Consider the following 21,602-nt stretch of genomic DNA (forward strand, 5'->3'; position numbering starts at 1 on the left):
ATGGGGTTGCAGGTTTAAACAAGCTTTTTATTTTACACCAATTCAATATTTTTTATTTTTCATTGAATGGTTTCATCTTTAATTTAGAAATGGGGCTTTTATCTTTCCCTCCATCCAAACACAATCCCACACTTGACCCAGGTGGTTGAGCATCATCCATCTAATTTCCAGAGCTCATAAAATGTATCCATTTGGGAGCTGCAAATGCAATACAAATCGCTTACACAAACAGACAAGCGAATAAAGGAGCGACCGAGCTGCAAATGCAATTGATTTTATTTATTTACAGGCGAATTAGAGTCGGCTGATTTATGCATGGAATTGGAATGTGTTTCCTAGGCAGATAAGTGGACTTCGAGGTACCATAAATGCCACCACATTCAATTCTGAGCTGGAAATGTGGTAATAAATACGATAAGAGACAATTAATCGTAGGCACATAAGCGAAACCAATATTTTGTGCAAATAATGATACACGTTGAAAACTCATTTGGTGAGAATAGAACTCGAAAGAAAATAAACATAGATAAAACCAACCATAAACTCAAAAAAATAATTAAATATTAAATAAAATTGTGCAATAGCCAAACAAATTTTTTGTTGTCTAGATTTTAACGTTTATAGTAAGGTGATTCAGAAATATATTTTTTTATGAGGGAGGGCAATAATGATAAGCGTTTTCGATTCGAATTGTTTAAAGCGTTAATTACATTTTGAAATGGTAAAATAAATTCAGATTTTAAAGATAAAATTAGTTAAGTATTATAAAGTTCAATTCAGAATAAAACCGTATCGCTGTTTTTCGGTAGGACTTTTAAGTTGGGGCTCCAGGATTCCTGCTGATACTTGCTGCCGATAACTACGACGATTTTTTCGAGTTACTGGATCCTCCTCATCGTCCCTGGAAATGACACCCTCCTCCTGAGATTTTAGCTTCATTATTTCTTCGCGTAGCAACTGATTTTGTAGAGCCAGTACATCAACCTAATCAAATCGTTAACACTTGTTTGATTTATAAAATTTGTGCTTTTATTTTAACACTTACGCTTTCTAATTCGAATTCCATTTCAGCAATAGTGTCGTGGGCTTCATCCAACTGTTTTTTAACAAGGGTTATCTCATTTTTTAGTTGCTCGTTCTCACTGTCTTCACAATAGCAGTTAAAAAGCGAGTTTTTGTTTTTAGGGGGATTCACATTTCTGTGTTTGCAGGAACACGATGTCGGATTCATTAGAAAAGTACCCGTAGCTAACCACTCCTAAAAGGTAACTGCCATGGAGCAAAATGACTGCTTTCCATTTTGGCTTTGAAGATATAGAAAGGTTGCTGCACTCAGGCTCAATAATGATAAAGACGAAAGATACGTTATCACTCTTTATTTTTCTTCTGAACGCCGAACACAAGTCGACTACATGTATTGAACTTCCTATTTTTTGTAGGTATTAGGTTTTAATCTGTTGTAGGTATTAGGTACGTATGGCACCTAAGAGAGGGAGCCAGCTTCATCAAGCCGAAGTTTATATGTTTTAAACAAAATGAGGCTATGTTGATTTTCCAAAAAAATTTCATCCGATTTATTTAAAGTTAGTTCTGAAATTATTTAAAATCATTATAATATATATCAATATATTTCCAAACATTTGACTGAAATTATGTTACTAATTATGAATGTAATTCTTAGTCAGAGGTTATTAAATAGTGAAATTTCATTCCCCCTAAAGTCCAAAAATTTTAAAACGTAAGTAAATTTTTATCTGCATAACAATATATTCAGCAATATGTTTCCACTCCTTGCCAATTTTTTCCCTAGCTTTTTGAACCCAACATAATAAAACAATATACTTTAAATGTTTCAATGCATGCTTCGTTTATTTGAATGACATAATGAACATTAGACGAGGAAAATACGCAATTCTTAAATTAGTGAAAAAACAAGAAAGGAAAGCTAACTTCGGGCGGAGCCGAAGTTGAAATACCCTTGCAGAATATTCTGCAAATTATATTCTCCAAAATTATTCATATGATGCGTTCTTAATACTCATAAAAAATCCCAACTTCCTAACTTTAAAAACACCAAAGTTATGGCATTTCCAATCGTTCAGTTAAATAGCAGCTATAGGATATAGTCTTCCGATCCTTATGAAATTTGGTACGTCGGATTGATTGGCCAAATATAAAACCCATAGAAAATCCTAACTTCCTAACTTTACAAACACCAAAGTTATGGCATTTCCGATCAATCAGTTATATAGCAGCTATAGGATATAGTCGGCCGATCCTTATGAAATTTGGTACGTCGGATTGATTGGCCAAATATAAAACCTATAGAAGGTCCCAACTTCCTAACTTAACAAACAGCAGAGTTATGGCATTTCCGATCAATCAGTTATATGGCAGCTATAGGATATAGTCGGCCGATCCCGGCCGTTCCGACTTATATACTGCGTGCAAAGGAAAGAAGGGTGTGTGCAAAGTTTGAATTCGATATCTTTAAAACTGAGAGACTAGTTCGCGTAGAAACAGACAGACGGACAGACAGACGGACAGACGGACAGACGGACAGACGGACAGACGGACAGACGGACAGACGGACATGGCTATATCAACTCAGGAGGTGATCCTGATCAAGAATATATATACTTTATAGGGTCGGAGATGTCTCCTTCACTGCGTTGCACACTTTTGACCAAAATTATAATACCCTCTGCAAGGGTATAATAAGTTTGAATGGTATGCTTGAATCTTACTAAAGTACTCAGAGTATTGGCTTTTAACTTAATTACTCAGAGTAACGCGCAAATAAAATGGTATGAGTAACATGTAAAGTACTTATAAAATAGATGGAAGAACTTATTTGATTGGCACTTGTGGGTATGTTTGCGAAACTACAACCTATTGATTGGTGTTTATTTATATAAACACGACATTAATAATACTACGTAAGTCCGGGGCCAATTGTAGCACCTCAGTTTGCATGCGTTTCTTATAAATAATGGTTGTTTCTTAGTCTACCAAGTTAAATATGTACAGTCTTGGAGCAGTGGGGATATTCCGTATTCAAATTTTTACACCATTGGACTGCCCAGCCGGAATCGGAACCAGGTTAGTACCGCCAGCGGACTCCGAAGTCATTAGCTCCATGTACTGAAAGGGCACATGGAAGCTCTGGCCTTTGTGCTCCACCAGCAGGTGACCACGTCCGGTGGAGGCACTCACCACGGTCACCGCCTCGCCCTTCTTCAGCTGCAGTGCCTCCGACTGGCCCTCCTCCGGGAAGTTCGTCTTCATGACCCGACTCTGCGGATAGCCCAGCTTCGAGTTGCCGCTAATTGTGTACGAGCGGGACGGGGGTACAGGCGGCGGACGTTCCTGTAAATTATACATTTTGATGGATTAGAATATATTTAAAGTTTTTTCAAAGATCTATCTCTATTCGACATTTACAACTATTGGTCGAATGGTCTTTAACGTTATTATAAAGCTTCTATTAAATTACCAATTAGAGTTTGGACATTTTGAACAAATATACTTTTTCAATATTTTGTTAGAGCTTATCTATCAGAAAACTCTTAACTAGAGACATATTTCGAGTTAAAGCTCTGTTGGCCATCTATGAAAATGACAAAGCTAGTTTTTTCAGTTTTTCAGGTTTGGCAGTTCATAAAATGAAATTTTCATTAGGAAAATAAAAGTAAAAAAAAAGCGATTGGGAATACCAAAAGTTAAAGCCCTTTTGCTATTGCTCTTTAAATTTGCAAAAATCCTAGGAAGGCTACAGAATCCTAAACAATTTAAAGCATAATTAAGCTATTCTGAATTTTCATGATTGTCCTTCTGTATTGCAAGCCACCTACCAAATCCAGTCCAAACAGGCTACAGGTTTGCTGTATGATCTTCTGGTCGCACTTCTCGTGCGGATCCGGCGGAGGAGTCCCAGCGATGGGTTGCGGTCTGGGTCTGGTCGCTGTGCCGCCGATGCCCAGGTTCGTTGACTTGGCCGAAAGGCGTGGCACTGTGGAAGCGGAGTTCGCGGTTAGTTTGGGCACGGGAAAAATCCGAGCAGGATCCTCACCTGTACTGGGGGCAGCAGCTGCCACCGCTGCCAGAGCGGCCATCGTGGAGGATGCTGCCTTGCTCTGCGCACTGGAGTGGTGGACCGTGTTCGTCTTGGCAACCGGAAGGGGAGCAACTGCCACCTGGCCCTGGTGGTGACCTGTGGCCCTGGAGCGCTTGGCGCCGCTACTGCCCACCTTCTTGCGCCACCACCAACCCCGCCAGGTGGCCTGCATTAAAGTGGCGCTCTTGTGGCGGATCTCCGTCCGCAAATGCTCCAAGTGCTGGCGGATGCCCTCGCTGAGGAAGGCGTGTCGCTTGCCGGGCGCCCAGGCCAGGGTCACGGAGCCATCCAGCACCGGCGGCTGCTCCATGGCATACTGCAGGATCAGCTGGCAATCCTCCAGAGCCTTGTCCTCGCTGCGCCGCAGGAGGCGAAAGGGGGCCAACATACGGTAGCGGGCGTTGAACTGCTTGAAGCGCATGCGATGCGGAAACCCACTGGCCATCAGATTGACCGTCTCCAGGACCTGCAGCGATCGAATCTGGCGCACCACGGTGGCCCGATCGAAGCTGCCGGCCGCCTCGTTCCCATTGCTCCGGATGCAGCGCACAAAGTGCGGCCTGGCATGCACCAGTGTCCGCAGCAGATTGTCCAGGCGCGTGTGGAAGTCCTGGGTCAGGGTGGACACCGGCTCGTCCCCGTTGAGCAGGTCCGAGTGCGAGGTGGGCGAGATCCGGAAGCTGAGACCGCGCGGCGCCTGCTGCTGGGCATACAAGGCCTTCAGCTCGGAGCCAAAGAGATGGGTGGCGAAGCCGAAGTTGCAGGTGTGTTTGTAGAACACTGCCACCAAATCGTCTGGGACCACATCGCGATTGGTGTCCAGGAAGTCGGTGGTGTCGTACTCAACCCGACCGGCAAAGTGGCGGATGAGGAACATGCGCGGATCGTGCGGCTCGGCGGTGGGCTTCGTCTCCAGGCGGGTGGAGCAGCGGTGTTGCACCTTGAGCTTGGCCACATAGCTCTCCGCGGTGCCCCGCACCGAGCACTCCGCGTCCAGCATGCTGAGCAGACCCGTGCGCAGCGAGGATATCAGGTCGATGCAGGGCACATTGTCTACGTAGTCAACTTCCGTGTCGCACACGATACCCTCGTCGCGACAGGACTCCACCGAGGACTTGAAGATGTGCGTGTTGTAGAAGTGCTGCATGGTCTCGGCGCACAGGTTAATGCACAGGTGCTCCAGGTGGGCGTGTGGCGCGGGCTCCTCGAACCCGAACATGTCCAGGATGCCGATGAAGCCATCGGTGGCATGGCGCACCGCATTGTTGAGGGCCGCCATCGATTTGGAGCCCGCATTGCCGCCACCAATTGTAGAGGCGTGCTGGGAGGCGGCATCCGCCTGGTTGTGCACCGACTCATTCGAGTCCGAGCTGAGCGTGCCCAGAGTGGATCCCAGGCGCTTCAGGCTGTTGGCCCGCCTCACAATGGTGGCCACCGTGCGGCAGTAGAGCGCCTTCGCCAGGCAGTCCCGCGTCATGTTGGCATCGCCATCGCCGCACACGGACTTCACCAGCTGGCCGCGCACGTTGTGGGTCCTGGTGGTCAGTCCGCGGAAGAGGGCCGCCGGCGGAACGCCCAGCAGACTGGCCACCGAGTTCAGCTCCGTCTCCCCCTTCACGTCTACTTCGAGGCCCTGCGGAGTACAATAATCATTAATTATATGAAATTATTAAAATATCTTAAAGCATAGCAATGCAGCATAGTTTAAATAATAAATCTTGAAATACAAATTAGCAATGGTTTACATTATTAGGATATTACAAAAAGAGGTAAGTATTTAACAGAATCTATAATCGAATTATTAGAAGATAAGGGCAACAACCCCTTTTAAAAATAATAATATAAAAGTTAGTTAAAATATTTCTCACTCAGCATCAAGTGTCAAACATGGGTTTTCAGTCGTAAATTACCACTTGTTGTAAATTAATACAAACCATCAGCGCAAGAAATATTGAAAATGTGGCGAAGGCCCGAGTGTGATTCGAACCCGCGTGAACGGATCCGAGAGCCAACACTCTAACCAAAGCACCAAATCAGCATCGGCGAAATTGCTGGCTAATAATAAACTTATATAGAGTGGAGAATGCCCGACAGATGGCGGCACAGCGGTAAAATGAGCACTAGATGGCTCTTTTGTAAGAATTACAGTAGCTATTTTTAGCAATATATGTAAAATATGGAACATTTTTCGTTTTCTTACTATATTATTATATCTATAGCAGCTACTCACCCCACCATCAATGAACTGGACATTTCCGAGCAGCAAAACGGCGGCCAGGACACGGACAACATCCAGAAAGGGAATGCCCAGGATGCCGAGACAGGTCTTCCACGCCTGGAACCTCACCGCATCCTCCTGCTCGTTCTGGCCGGTGTCTCCACGAAGATAGCGCAGATTGGCGGGCGAGTAGCCCTCCAGATGTAGCTTCTGCCGTTCCTCCCGGCTGAGACCCGCCAGCAGTTGATAGAAGATGTGGTAGTTCTTCTCTTTCGGCAGCGGCCGGATGACGCGCGTCTGGTCTAGGAAGTAACAGTGGATCTTGGTGCGGTAGAGAGCCCCATCCGTAACCTGCACCTCGATGAACTGTCCGATGCGGCTCGACTCCGAGTTGGTAGTGGTCTTTGCCGAGCCCAGGGATCTGAGGACCGTAAAGGCGGCGGCAAGGTGCTTGAAGGCATCCGTCTCCGGTCCTCCGCCGGCAATGGCAAAGAGCTGGCGCAGCATCAGCATCGCATTGGCCGTTTTGCCCGCTCCCGATGTCCCGGACAAGATAATGGCCTGCGGATAGCCCGTCTCGCTCTGCTGACGCACTGCCTCCTGAACGATCTTCTGTAGCTGCGGGGCCAGGGGCAGGGCGCGGGTGGAGGTTAGGGTCAGCGGGTTGCCCACATCCAGGTACGGATTGATGGAGAGCAAGATCGGACCCACATTCGTCTGAAACAACGCGCAAGATAAATGACAGTACATTAATTAGCCAGATGAGTCAAAAGCTTTGGAGGTCATAATAATAAACTTCAGGAAAAAATAAGTGAATAATACTTTTAACAACGAAGTTACTAAATAATTTAGAAGGAAATGGCGTATTCTGCCTTAACCATCAATTGCGTAACATAAACATTTGCTTTATTTAAACTGGCAACTGATAATTTAATTATAGTATTGAATTATACAAATAAAACAAAATAATTGTGTAATTAATAACTTGGCAATCAATTAATGTAATTAAATTAAATATAAACCTATTGAGTGCATTTTCAAGACTATATTTTAAAATGTCTGTAGCAAATGCAAACACTGCCAGCAAATGTGCAAAACCCGATTTGATCTTGGTTCCACCTGGTATGTGCATAAGTGCTCACACCTCATCCGCAACTCCGGTTACAATGTTCCCCCCGACTAGACCAGATCGACTTCCTTTGCCTGCCGACGGGTAATTGTCGAAATTAGCAGTTAATCTGGGGCTGAGTGCAAACGGAGTTGGGTTTTAATGACAAACTATCACAATAATTGCTTGAGACCCGTCACCGGGACCGGTTTCTGGTGGTTTCCGATCTTCGGTGGCTATGGAAGTGATTTGAAGAGGCGGATCCCGCTAATACTCACAAAGTACCGCTGCTCGTTGAAGCGGGCCTGCAGCGTCCGCATCACGGCGTGCTCGGTGAGCGGTCCGGAGAGGTGGATGAGGTCCTGCATGTCCTTGGGCAGGGAGAGGGTCGGCTGCGGCAGCTTCTGCTGGCCACCGGCGAATCCGAAGCCGAAGGGCAGCGTCTTCACACTCTGGCAGGGATTCGCATGCTTCGGCTGTGGGATGAATGGCAACTGTTGGCTGTGGGCGTGGCTAAGATGGTGGCCACCGACTCCTCCATTGGTGCCCAGGTGTCCGGAGTTGGAGGAGCGCATGGGCAGCGTGTTGGAGCTGGTGTTGGCCGGGGCATGAGAATGGGAACCATGCCCCAGGATGTTTCCCATGCTGCTCATGTGCGGCAGTGTCCCAGTGGACTGGCCATGTCCGCTGCCAGTCTGGTGGTTCGACAGGCCCGGCTTCTCGCCCAGCTGGTGCGGAAGTGGGTGTGGAATGGAGGTGTTCCTCGACGACACCACAGCTCCACCTCCTCCTCCTCCTCCTGCACCGCCTCCCCCTGAGCCCGAGTTTGATGGCAGCGTCTGGCTAAAGTTATGATTCTGTTCGAAAGGTAAAAAAAGGTTATATCTTAATATGCAGTAATTAAGCGTTGATATTTAATATTAAATAATAAAAGTTTATATGTTCAATATTGTTATTTATAAATTATAAATATATGATACCTTGTAGTGTTATTTAAAATAAAAATATTTGTAAATGCATATAAAATTAAAAATTAAAAATAATTTCATGTCTTTAATTACGAGTTTTAAGTTTAATTGGTTTAAGGCCTTTAGTATTGCAAGATCTTTATAAAACACCAGGAATATGATCTTTAAAATCTTTTCGAGTAATATATTTATAACTATGATAAGTTTTAGTTAGTTAACTAACCTTCGATGCCGTGTGATGTCCATTGGTGTGCTGTTGCACGGCGCTGGCGGAAAGTCCTCCGCCGCTGGAACTTAGGTTGAGATTTGGGCTGGACGCATTTAGGTCAAAGTTGTTGGCCTTCGGACCCGAGTTGGCCCCTCCTGGGGAGCTGTGGGACTGGGAGCCATTTCCCTGGCTCTGGTTCTGACCCTGACCCTGTCCTTGGCCCACATGCAGCCGATTTCGAAGAGTAACCAACTCGGTGCTCAGGCTCTTGAGCCGCTGCTGCAGATGAACTGCCTCATTGGATGAAGATGCATCTGGAAAAGGTAGAATTTTTAGAATATTGAATTGTAGAAGCATCCTCAGATATTTTATTCTTCATTAAAATGCAGTCAATTCTTCAATTCGTCTACGACTAAATCCCATAGTCAGAATCGCATTCCGAATCTAACAGTAAAACAAACTAGGTTCCACTACCAAACTATCCCTGCTCCGACACATATATACTTTAAGCACATCTATATTTAAATTAAATTTTTATCACTTTAAGTAAAAGAAAATACTATATGTGGACTCCAACAGATATATTTTAAGTGGACAAATTTGTACAGAATAATTTAGTTGACCCCTTAAAATTTGGTGAAGCGTTGGCAGAGAAGCTCAGGTGCTCTGCGAACGCTTTCGGGTTCTTCGGGTCCTTCGAGTCCTCGCAAAGGACCTCAGCTCGCCTGCGAACGCTTCTAAACCACGTGGTCTAGTGAAGGTAGGACAAGGAAGACGACTTGTCGTGGCGTCCTCTGATCATGGGGGATATAGGCATGCCCAGCCTAGTGGCTGTGTCCTTCGAAAGGGGGTAGACCAATGGTCGCTGCTCCTCGACCCATCGGATCGGCTGGGTCAAATGACCGACACTGTGGTCCAGCTTAATGCCGCACTTTCCCTGGTGCCGCTGGAAACGCGGGGGTTTGTGCAGCCTGTTGTGTGGATCACGGTAGTAGTCACGAAACTTTTGGCTCTGCAGATAGAAGCTGTCAATCCTATCCAGATCGTCGTAGTCCACAATACTTAATCCGATCCGCGGAGCAAAACCCAGAATACCTCGGCGTTGAACCTCTGCATTTCGGGCCACTATTCTCATGTCCACCTCAGGTATAGGTTCGTTAATCATTTCCAACATATTGGTTTTATTTAGTGTATAATAAGCGACCGTATTTAATGTGAAATTGTAAGTATTCAAAGCTAACGAAATGACTGTCAAGTAACTAAAGTTTAGACAGGTTAGACTTAGGGGAACGTATTACAAAGAACCAAAGACAATTGAACTAAGCCTTCATTTCAACACAAATATAGCTGTTAGAGTGCATCCTTAAAGTTTAAGAGATTGTTAAACATATTTATTGTACTAAATAATAATTAACTTCGGACCAAAATGATCTGCCTTTATATCGTATTAGAAAAAAATCTCGCCGGGAAAAATCAATATATTTAAACAATTTCGACAGTGATCCTACATTTGATTATTATCAGCGATTTCAAAATGATGTTCTTCTCTTTAATAAATGATGTTATGGTTTTTTTTTAATTTAAGGTGCTTATAATTCGTTAAAGCCTTAAAAAATCATTTCAAAAACAAAAAAAAAATTAATACATGCCTCCCCGACGGGGAATTGAACCCCGGTCTCCCGCGTGACAGGCGGGGATACTAACCACTATACTATCGAGGACGTTGAGCGCCGCGTGCCAATAGTTATATTTTAGAGTCTCTGTATCAGTGATGGTAGTTGTCTAAATTAAAGTGAGTTTTATTTTAAGGTTTCTAACAATATATTTACCATTGATTTTCTAAGCAATATTTTCGAAATATCAAATATCTGGAAAACAGTAATTTAAGAAAGGAACGGTATAGAAAAATGCAGCAGAATTGGTAAATTAAACTCGGCAAATATTTTTGACCCAATAAAAAAATCTTAACGGAGCAGTGTTTGACTTAACAACTACGCATTCTAATACTTGTAAGAAATATTTGAGCTAAACGACGAAGCTTTAAACTGTATGAATTAGTATTAATTAAGATTTTATGGTTTCCATTCTTTTAGTTAATATTTCAATACACAGCCATGGAGATATGGCTCAAACTTATTTGGTTACAATTATTTTTTATTTTGTTTTTGATTTTTAGGTTTTAGCTGAGATGTCATTTTAAACTTTATGAAACAAACTTTGTCTTAAGATACACTTTCTGTGATTATATGTTTCTGGGTATTTTTTAATCATGCTTTTAATGTTGTAAATTCTTCAAACTTAAGCTCTCTGTTAAAAAATCTTCATCTTGGTGAAAAGGAATTTGTTTAGTTCTAATTAACAACTTAATTCAACGTAATTCAATTCACACCGATTAATTTCTCCTAGGCTAACACGCATTTATGCACACAAAGCGCTCGGATAGGCTTGTGCCGATGGAGCATCAAAAGTAATTTTAATAGATATGGATGGCAAACATTTACATAAAATGTTAATGAACCAATTTCGCCGAAATAGGAGAAAAATAGAGACACCGAAAGCGCAAAGATGAAACAAAAAATTGGCGGCAGGTGGAAACAAAATTTCAAAGACTTGTGTACATGTAGAACAGAAGATCAATGAAAAGACTCGACGAACAGCTTTTAATGCTTACTGATTTATGAAGACTTTCAAAACAGGGCCGAGAGGTCATTGTTACAACCCAACACCCCGAAAACGCTGGCAAACTAACGAAATTGTATGAAGCCAATGCTTCGAGAAACCAGTCTACCAAATGTTACAGTCCGAGCTAGAAATCTAACTAATTAGTTAATGAAAAACGAGGAAAACTTGGAAGAAGAGTAGTACCAGCCAAGGTATACCTTCCGCCAAGGTACAAATCTTTAAACCAAAACAGAGCTGGGCAAACAACAAAATCATAGTAGACAAAGTACAAAAAAACAATATCATTGATGACTTTAACTCTGGCAGAGGAAACCAGTTTTGGAGACGGTTTTTTTGTTGCTTTCTGGTGCCCAAAGCTGCACTGCATAAGACAATAGCCACAGAAAAAGGTACAGAAAAGCCTTCCATCGAAGTCTTGCAAACAATTTTGAGTCTTTTTTGGGCTCGTATGATGATTAGACCTTTTCCAATTTAGTGACCGACAAATCAGGCTTTTATTAGGTTTCTGGAGTAAACGAGTTGTGCTTAACAAACCAATTAATTGGCGATAACTCCACAATCAAAAGCACCATTAAAAAAATTTTGGAATATTTTTGAGTGATTAGTTTTTATTTGTATGGGCTTTTCTTCGATGTTTTTTTGGCTTTTAAATGCTGGTTTTTGCATGTTAAAAAAGTTGAAGCTGGCGAGAAAATTTCTTGGAAGCTGAGTAGCAAAGTTGCCCAAACTGGTCGTCGAGCACAAGTTATCTGTCTTTGGGGAGAAGGGCGGAGTGGGGGAACAGTCGCGTCGCACAAATGAAATGTTGCAAGTCGAGAGGCAAGCGACACCCATACAGCCAGGTGTCCATATAAGCGGATTCGGTTTGTAGTTATTGCCGATGATTATGAATATGAACGCGATCGACTGCGAATACTCATGGAGGCTGACTTAAAATCACAAACAAGCAGCCCAAGATGGCAATGACAAGAATCAAGAACCAATCAACTGACACTTTGGACAGAAAGTCCACAAAAAACTACAACAAATAGCTTGACCATGAAGCGCAGTGAAAACAAATCATGATAATTTCTAGCTTACATTTCTTACGGGCTTGTACTTTGTTATTCATAAGTAGGTAAAACTTAATTGGACATAGCGGATAATAAGCTGTTAATTTTAAAAGAGTGTTAATATGCACAGTTGTAAACTAAATAATTAAATTGTTACAATTATAGTAAGCAGTATATGAACAATTAAAACAATTTAAGTGCAGATTGGAACCTAATTTTAAAGTAGAACTACCAGAAAAAAGGACACGGATTGCATATTTTACGGTATTATTGTATCTGTTCTAATTAATCAGACATGCATGATGCAATATAATGAATTAGGAAAAACTCTTGGGATAATCGCTAATGCTAATAAATTTCTAAATAATAGATTTGATTGATTCCTAAAAACCCTGCTGTAAAACTAAGAAACATGATAAACTCAAAGACTTGGCCTAATTCAAGTGAACTATTCGAAAGACTGAGGCAACAAACTTGAAACACCCGTGATAACAGTCTATGTTACAGATTTTTGTATGTAGTATCTTAGAAGCCTTTTTATTTCTCCTAATTTCCATTTAATATATAATAAAGCAACTTTCTTTTTTTATTAAAGAAGTTTAATTAATGTTGGAAATATTCAATGGTAACTTTAAGGATCCTCCCATCTTTCCCCACCGCTACATACATATCAAACTCTGAGTATCCGTGACTAATCTTTTCTCAGGGACAAAGTCTAACTTACCCTGCAGCTTCTTCTCCGTCTCCCAAAATTTTTGCAATTCGGTGAAATATTTATCCAGTATGAAGACTTTTGACAGGCCCAATGTGGCCATCGTTGTTGAACATTTGTGTGGACGACGATTTTCTTATTTGAATAATTCCGTATACAGGCTCTCACCACACCGTACACCATACACCACACAGCACACACTACACACCGATACCGACACACTGGCAAACGGCCGGAGGAACAGGTTTGCAGGCCAGGCTCAGGCACAGGCACCGTATCTATGGCATACAAACCGAACCCGAATCCGTGTCCGAATATACGAGTACCCACATATATAAATACGTATATATATATTGAGAGGAATATATATGTTTGGGCGGACGTATGTGCAGCTGCAACAAGTGAAGCACACGAAAATAAGTAAACAAGCGAAAAGAATGCAGAAGGGCGAACGGCGAACGACGAACGCGGCCAAAAACCAAACCAAATCACAGTGAGCCTGGCTCCTCGTTGGTATCCGTCAGGTTTTGGTTTTGGTTTTGGTTTTGGCTTTAGTTCTGGATCTGCTTTTGCTTTTCTTATATTATTGTGCTTTTTTTTTCTCCCCTTCCTTTGTTGTTGTTGTTTTCTTCGCGGCCGCGCTTATTTTCTCGTTTTGTGCAGACTTTTTTTGTTCGTCGTTTTGGTTTTGAAAAACGAGTTTCCAACTTTAACTCCAGGTCCAACAGGCAGCCAGAGACCAGAGACCCAGTGTAGATGTGCGCTTAGATACCTCGAAGGTACACCACCACAAACGCGGCTTTGGAGCCGTTTTTCAGATTTACTGATTGATTCGATGCGATGCCGCGGATTTGCTGGTGGCACTTTCAACTCTCTGACCTCTCCGCCGATTAATTATAGACTTTAATTGGGTTTTGGGTGTTATTGTATGCGATCGTTTCACTTGGTTCGGGTCGAGATCAGATCGTTAGGGGGGAAATGCAAACGCGAGCACTCGATGCGAGCGATTCAAACTCCAGCCGCAGACTAAAATGATCGCCTCTGCTGGGATGGCGGATGGGCATTGTTCGTGGCTGTAGCTCCGAGATCTCGGAACTCTCGTTTCTCGTTTCACGACTCTCTGCTCAGAGTGCCCCGTGCTCTCCCGCTCTGCAGGTAACTTTTCTAACAGGTAAAAGGCTCTACCTCCGCATCCCGAGTGGCGAGATGCGTGCAGTTGTTCAAATATGGGGTCAAGTGTTTGAACCCCCGCCCGCCACCCGCCGTCCCTCTCGTTTTGCTGGTCGCGTGTTAATTAGTGACGATTGTTTATTGTTTTGCTGCATTTCGCAATTCCCACAGCGCCAAAATGCAAATTGCTTCCACATATTTGTATGTTTACTTGAATTGTTTTTTGTTTCGGCAAAGTACTACTTATCTCATTACCTCTTAAGCAGAATCAACCTTTTCGAGCTTACATATATAGTGTGCGACTTTAACGTAAAAAAATATTTTTAAAATTCAATTTTTAAATAAACGGCTCTACTGCTTTCGGACTATAAACTGCTTTGCGCCTGATGTCGATTACATGTGCTATCGACTGTCATATAGCAGGTTCGCCTTTACGGCATCCCTGAAAGCAAGCAGTTTACATGCATTACAAAATACCACTGCTTATTTAGCAATAACAGTTAACAATTAACACTAGCCAAAATTATGTGATAGAAATCCGATTTTGTAGAAAAAATAAATCTTCTTTATATTCTATTTTAGGTATTAAACTGGCCAGCCTTCCTTGTTATTTCAGCTGTGCTTATAGTCGTTCGATTCTAATTATACCCTTGCAGAGGGTATTATAATTTTGGTCAAAAGTGTGCAACGCAGTGAAGGAGACATCTCCGACCCTATAAAGTATATATATTCTTGATCAGCATCCCCTCCTGAGTTGATATAGCCATGTCCGTCTGTCCGTCTGTCTGTTTCTACGCGAACTAGTCTCTCAGTTTTAAATATATCGAATTGAAACTTTGCACACACCCTTCTTTCCTTTGAACGCAGTATACATGTCGGAACGGCCGGGATCAGCCGACTATATCCTATAGCTGTCATATAACTGATTGATCGGAAATGCCATAACGTTGGTGTTTGTTAAGTTAGGAAGTTGGGACTCTCTATGGGTATTATATTTGGCTAATCAATCCGACGTACCAAATTTCATAAGGATCGGCCGACTATATCCTATAGCTGCCATATAACTGATTGATCGGAAATGCCATAACTCTGCTGTTTGTTAAGTTAGGAAGTTGGGACTCTCTATGGGTATTATATTTGGCCAATCAATCCGACGTACCAAATTTCATAAGGATCGGCCGACTATATCCTATAGCTGCCATATAACTGATTGATCGGAAATGCCATAACTTTGGTGTTTGTAAAGTTAGAAAGTTGGGATTTTCTATGGGTTTTATATTTGGCCAATCAATCCGACCTACCAAATTGCATAAGGATCGGCCGACTATATCCTATAGCTGCCATATAACTGAACGATTGGAAATGCCATAACTTTGGTGTTTGTAAAGTTAGAAAGTTAAGATTTTCTACAGGTTTTATATTTGGCCAATCAATCCGACCTACCAAATTTCATAAGGATCGGCCGACTATATCCTATAGCTGCCATAACTTTGGTGTTTTTATACCCGTTACTCGTAGAGTAAAAGGGTATATTGTATTCGTGCAAAAGTATGTAACAGCTAGAAGGAAGCGTTTCCGACCCTATAAAGTATATATATTCTTGATCAGGGTCACTAGCCGAGTCGATATAGCCATGTCCGTCTGTCCGTCTGTCCGTCTGTCTGTCCGTCCGTATGAACGCTGAGATCTCGGAAACTATAAAAGCTAGAAGATTGGCATTTTGCATGCAGATTCTAGGAGTTCCTACGCAGCGCAAGTTTGTTTCAAAAAGGTGCCACGCCCCCTTTAACGCCCACAATCGCTTATATACGATATAATATATATTTCGGAAAAGTAAAAATGCAGTTTTATTGTGTTTATCAATACCTATCGAAATGTAGAAGAAATTTTTCAAATCGGACCATTCGTTAAAAAGTTATGCGTGATCAAAGTTTCTATCTCCATCTCCCTCGCACTCCCTTTACCTGAGTAACGGGTATCTGATAGTCGGGGCACCCGACTATAGCGTTCTCTCTTGTTAAAGTTAGGAAGTTTGGATTTTTTATGAGTATTAAGAATGCATCATAGGAATAATTTTGGAGAATATTATTATAGAGAATTCTGCAAGGGTATATCAACTTCGGCTCCGCCCGAAGTTAGCTTTCCTTTCTTGTTTATTATCAAATTTAAACAACTATTATTTAGAGCTGAATACAAATACTTTATTTGGTACTTTTATTTCCAATTATATTTAAAGGATAATTGTTATAGGTTTTTCAAAATGGGATATTTCATTTGCAATATTCCTTAGAAGCCATGATATCCAATTTGCGGGCTAATCATTTATGTCTGTTAAGCTCATATCATACTCAACTCCACCAGTACATTTGCCATTCCTTATGTATTTGACAATGCTTTTTGTTAAGCCTCGATATAAAACTGTTGGCCAATTCTTCGGTTCAATAAGGATATTTTTCACATAATATTTACCCTTTCGGAATGGGCACAACTCATTGACGGGCGGTATATTCGAATCATTTACCATTGGTAAGAAATATTTACCGAAGTAGTTCGTGTGAAAATTACAGGCTTTGGTGAAAACCTTGATGTTTCCTTCTTCCCATTCTCCGTTCTTAAACACCAGAATGTTAAAAGAAACATCAAATGTATCGTCAAGATCAACTTTGAAAACGAATGTTCCATTTAGCATTCGATCTCTTCCAATAAGTCGTACATTATATACGAATAGCGATTCTTCATCACCTTCTATAGTATTAAACGATTGTACTCGGGCCTCTAAGGACTTTCCCAAGCACTGCAAATTAAAAGTAACCTTAATAGAAAACTGATTTTTTACTATGATTATATTACCACTGAGAGCGTCGACAGGATCAGAAAACCTTGAAGCCGCCGGAAAAACATTTTTACGTTTATAGCTGAGTTGAATTTGTAATGAAACACTGGCTTTAATTTTCCTTCTTATATATTGATATTTAGTGTGGCATGTCTATTGCCGATTAAATAGATCACCTGCTGCCCCTAATTACTGATCCATTTCTGATAATAAAGGGGAGTGGCCAAATCTGATGTTACTGCAAGTCTAAAGAACCATTTTTTATACCAAGCCCACACTTGGAAAAATACTTTTTAATAATGGTCGCATTAAATAATTTATCTTACCTGTTATGTTCCCAGTAGTTTTGTTGCACGACTTCTTCCTTTTTGGCACAGGCAGCGTGTAAATGGCAGAGAACTTGGAAAACCTCTCCACGACTGCGTTTGTCCTGTGCGACTTGAGGACCTTCACCTCCGTTTTGTCCTTTCCTTGCGGGGACTTGCACTCCACAACGGGAGTTGAGGTTTTCCTTTGCTTTGGTGAGGGCGTTGATGAACTAAACATAAGAAATAAAAATATTTATAATTAAAACAATTCTACGAGCATAGATCCTTAAAAACATTAAAAAAAACAAGAAAGGAAAGCTAACTTCGGGCGGAGCCGAAGTTGATATACCCTTGCAGAATACTCTGTAAACTATATTCTCCAAAATTATTCATATGATGCATTCTTAACACTCATAAAAATCCCAACTTCCTAACATTAAAAACACCAAAGTTATGGCATTTCCAATCGTTCAGTTATATGGCAGCTATAGGATATAGTCGGCCGATCCTTATGAAATTTGATAGGTCGGATTGATTGGCCAAAAATAAAACCCATAGGAAATCCCAACCTCCTAACTTAACAAACACCAAAGTTATGACATTTCCGATCAATCAGTTATATGGCAGCTAAAGGATATAGTCGGCCGATCCTTATGAAATTTGGTAGGTCGGATTGATTGGCCAAATATAAAACCCATAGGAAATCCCAGCATCCTAGCTTTGCAAACACCAAAGTTATAGCATTTCCGATCAATCAGTTATATGGCAGCTATAGGATATAGTCGGCCGATCCTTATGAAATTTGGTAGGTCGGATTGATTGGCCAAATATAAAACCCATAGGAAATCCCAGCTTCCTAACTTAACAAACACCAAAGTTATGGTATTTCCGATCAATCAGTTATATGGCAGCTATAGGATATAGTCGGCCGATCCTTATGAAATTTGGTAGGTCGGATTGATTGGCCAAATATAAAACCCATAGGAAATCCCAGCATCCTAGCTTTGCAAACACCAAAGTTATAGCATTTCCGATCAATCAGTTATATGGCAGCTATAGGATATAGTCGGCCGATCCTTATGAAATTTGGTAGGTCGGATTGATTGGCCAAATATAAAACCCATAGGAAATCCCAGCTTCCTAACTTAACAAACACCAAAGTTATGGTATTTCCGATCAATCAGTTATATGGCAGCTATAGGATATAGTCGGCCGATCCTTATGAAATTTGGTAGGTCGGATTGATTGGCCAAATATAAAACCCATAGGAAATCCCAGCATCCTAGCTTTGCAAACACCAAAGTTATAGCATTTCCGATCAATCAGTTATATGGCAGCTATAGGATATAGTCGGCCGATCCCGGCCGTTCCGACATATATACTGCGTGCAAAGGAAAGAAGGGTGTGTGCAAAGTTTCAATTCGATATCTTTAAAACTGAGAGACTAGTTTGCGTAGAAACAGACAGACGGACAGACAGACGGACAGACGGACATGGCTATATCAACTCAGGAGGTGATCCTGATCAAGAATATATATACTTTATAGGGTCGGAGATGTCTCCTTCACTGCGTTGCACACTTTTGACCAAAATTATAATACCCTCTGCAAGGGTATAAATATATTACTTTATTTAATAAAACTACAGAAATGTCTGGTACCTATTGCACAATATAACATAACATTCTCATATCTATCCCTTTACCATTTAATCAATATCCATGGGTGTTAAAACCATTAATTCAACTGAGGATTGTATTAAAGATTAAAAAATTGTAAAAACTTTTTGTCAAATGTTAGTAAGAATTTATATCTTTTTGATAAGAAAAACCAATTACTGTAAGCCCTTATAACCATTTAAATATTTAAATTATTTAAATATTTATAATATTTAATACCTGACTGCCTTGTGATACTGGCAGAAGAAGTCGGGTCGCATGCGATGGCGACATAGGAAGTCCTCGCACAGCCGCAGGACATCCTCCTCCTCGCAGTTGTCGCTCTGACTGGTGCTCTCGCTCTCCTGGTCCTCCTGGTCATCCGCACGAAACTTATCCTCATCCTCCAGCCGCTTCTGTCCCGAACGCGACTCCCTCTTCCTGGGCCGCGCATCCTGCTGCTCCTGCGGACTGTAGAGGAAGGCAGGTAGGGAATCCCCCAGAAAGTCGGGTATGTTCTCGAAGAAGTCCGCCGTTCGTTCGTAGCTGCTGCTGCTGGCATCGGAGCTCTTGGATCGCTGTATTTTGGACTTCAGGCCGCGACTCCTGCTCTTGTGGTAGCTCAGCAGCTGGTGGTGCCCCACATCGTAGTCGGCGTACGTCTGGTCCGGCAGCAACATAGCAGCCTCATCCTGGTTGACCCATCCACAGCTGCAAGAGCAGGAAACTATGATCAGAAAGGTCTAGGACGGACCAACAATAGTTAAGACATAAAAGCAAAAACATAGGGACACTATTTTCCTTAGCAACGATAAATTTGAAATTTAAATAACTGGCACAATCGCTTACAAATTCCATTATAATTATGTCCCTTTTAATTTAATAAGCGTCAAAATTGAGAGTGCCGTTTCGTTGGTATAAGAAAATTAATAAAACACTTGGCTTATAAAAATGGATCCTTGCAATATGGCAAAAGTAGATTTATCTGCATTGGACTCAATTAAATAAAATTGTAATTAAAAACTATTGCAATAGTTCTTTTACCCCAGGAATGTAGTTAGAGTATTTGAACAAAGTATTGATAAAATGGATCTTTGCAGGCTGGTGAAAGTAGATTTACCTTACTTGGATTAAGTAAACAAAATTGTAAATTAAAACTATCAAAATAAAAGAATTCCAAGGTAAAAGAACTAAGAGCATTTCAGCGAAGTGTTAATAAAATGGATATTTGCAGTCTGGCGAAAGTAGATTCAGCTTACTTTAAGTAGGATTTGACCTGCTTTTAGCATGTGGTGGCCAAATCGACTTAAGCTGCAGGCGAAAAATCAATTGCGACATCGATTCGCATTTTAATTGCTTTTAAATCAAGTGCGCATGCGTCTGGACGCAGGAGTAGAAGCAAAAGCAGGAGGAGGAGGAGCAGGAGGCCGGAGATGGCTTCCGCGTCTGCAGGTCCATAAACCTGTCGGTTTATTGGCGCAGCCGATTAGCTCGATTAGCGTGACCATGACGAAGGTGACAGACACGGACGCTAATGCCTTTTACTGCCCAGCTCAGTGCTCCAAGCGGGGGTTGGGAATGGATCTGGTCGGGGGGCGGGGCTGCAGGTGGAGCAGAGATGGGCCAGAGATGCACCAGGACATGGAGGTGCGGGCTCCAGCTCTATGCAACATGTTGCAAGCCAGGCTAAACAGATGAGTTGCTTGGCCAAATGAGACGCCGTATTTATGCCACACGCCTGCACTGCCCCGTGTGGTCTAGCCAAGACCCTGGCTGTTGGCAATTAACTCAAATGATTGTCATAAAGTGTTGGACGTGTGTGGAGGAACATGTGGCCGCCATCAGCAGCAGAAATCGGAGACCGAGCCGTTGGCGTCGGCATTTTTCAATGTCAACACAGCGGGCGGCAGCGTTTGACCAGAAGAAACACAAAGAAAAATTTCAATTAAAATTTAATTTTAAATTTAATTTTAAATTTCACATATGATAATAAATCACCATATTTCCTATTATAAACACCAACTTTAAGTCAGGAGTGTAAAGCTCCATTAGGAACCTATTTTCACCATAGGCGGTTCCCAATCTCAAAATTTTTATCACAACAGGCTTCAAAAATTCTTTTAATTTTTAACATTCTAATGTTTATAATAAAGGAAAGTGTCCTGCCGGCTTTTCTCCGTGTGTAAAAGTCTAAGATCGCAGATATCTGAGCCACTTCCAGTTTATTACGCAACCTGTGAGCAGGAGCTTTCCCAAGGGGAGGGGTTAAACCTGAAAGGGCTCTTCCATTCCCACAGGGCCGGCAATCTAGTACTTTGATTTTGTCAACTTATTGCTGCTGATTGGCTCCATTTCGCCCCGCTCCACATGGAGTCCATCCCGCGGCTGACAGATTACATGGGCCAAGGAAATGTTTGGCCATAAATCGGCTTAGCCAGCAGCGGAAACGAAACAGCAGCCAGCCCATCCGGAACAATTTGGCTATCTAAACAAGGCTAATCGCCTGGCCCCGTCCTTTGAGAATGAATAAAATATGTCATCTAATAAATGTGCATGGGGAGCTGGAGAT

At 42.0% G+C, this 21,602-nt stretch overlaps 4 protein-coding genes and 1 non-coding gene across 6 annotated transcripts; all 5 read right to left on the minus strand.

Annotated features, from left to right (window-relative positions):
• Positions 1-588: 588 nt before the first annotated feature.
• LOC108044978 lies at positions 589-1,257 on the minus strand. The gene is made up of 2 exons (XM_017124151.1): positions 1,046-1,257; positions 589-984 (listed from the first exon to the last, which is right to left on the minus strand). Exons 1-2 carry the CDS (start codon positions 1,229-1,231, stop codon positions 772-774), a joined length of 399 nt encoding a protein of 132 aa, XP_016979640.1. The 5' UTR covers positions 1,232-1,257; the 3' UTR covers positions 589-771.
• A 1,394-nt stretch (positions 1,258-2,651) lies between these two features.
• On the minus strand, positions 2,652-19,728 carry LOC108044980 (unconventional myosin-IXb). Of its 2 annotated transcripts, XM_017124154.1 has the most exons (8): positions 19,274-19,728; positions 17,395-17,606; positions 8,635-8,933; positions 7,722-8,300; positions 6,348-7,052; positions 4,073-5,750; positions 3,855-4,012; positions 2,652-3,369 (listed from the first exon to the last, which is right to left on the minus strand). In XM_017124154.1, the coding sequence occupies exons 1-8, from the start codon at positions 19,711-19,713 to the stop codon at positions 3,058-3,060; spliced, it is 4,383 nt and encodes a 1,460-aa protein (XP_016979643.1). In that variant the 5' UTR covers positions 19,714-19,728; the 3' UTR covers positions 2,652-3,057. The 2 variants fall into 2 exon arrangements, with proteins under 2 accessions (XP_016979643.1, XP_016979644.1); XM_017124155.2 differs by lacking the exons at positions 17,395-17,606; positions 19,274-19,728 and adding an exon at positions 13,078-14,078.
• LOC108044983 lies at positions 9,182-9,855 on the minus strand. Its single transcript, XM_017124157.1, has one exon. The coding sequence runs from the start codon at positions 9,791-9,793 to the stop codon at positions 9,371-9,373; it is 423 nt and encodes a 140-aa protein (XP_016979646.1). The 5' UTR covers positions 9,794-9,855; the 3' UTR covers positions 9,182-9,370.
• Positions 10,269-10,340, minus strand: Trnad-guc. Its single transcript has one exon. It is a non-coding gene; the product is annotated as a tRNA-Asp (tRNA).
• LOC108044981 lies at positions 16,504-17,143 on the minus strand. The gene is made up of 2 exons (XM_017124156.1): positions 17,086-17,143; positions 16,504-17,029 (listed from the first exon to the last, which is right to left on the minus strand). Exons 1-2 carry the CDS (start codon positions 17,134-17,136, stop codon positions 16,550-16,552), a joined length of 531 nt encoding a protein of 176 aa, XP_016979645.1. The 5' UTR covers positions 17,137-17,143; the 3' UTR covers positions 16,504-16,549.
• Positions 19,729-21,602: the final 1,874 nt, after the last annotated feature.

Source organism: Drosophila rhopaloa, unplaced genomic scaffold (assembly GCF_018152115.1).
Source record: "Drosophila rhopaloa isolate 14029-0021.01 unplaced genomic scaffold, ASM1815211v1 contig_2, whole genome shotgun sequence".
Taxonomy (NCBI): Eukaryota; Metazoa; Arthropoda; class Insecta; order Diptera; family Drosophilidae; genus Drosophila; species Drosophila rhopaloa.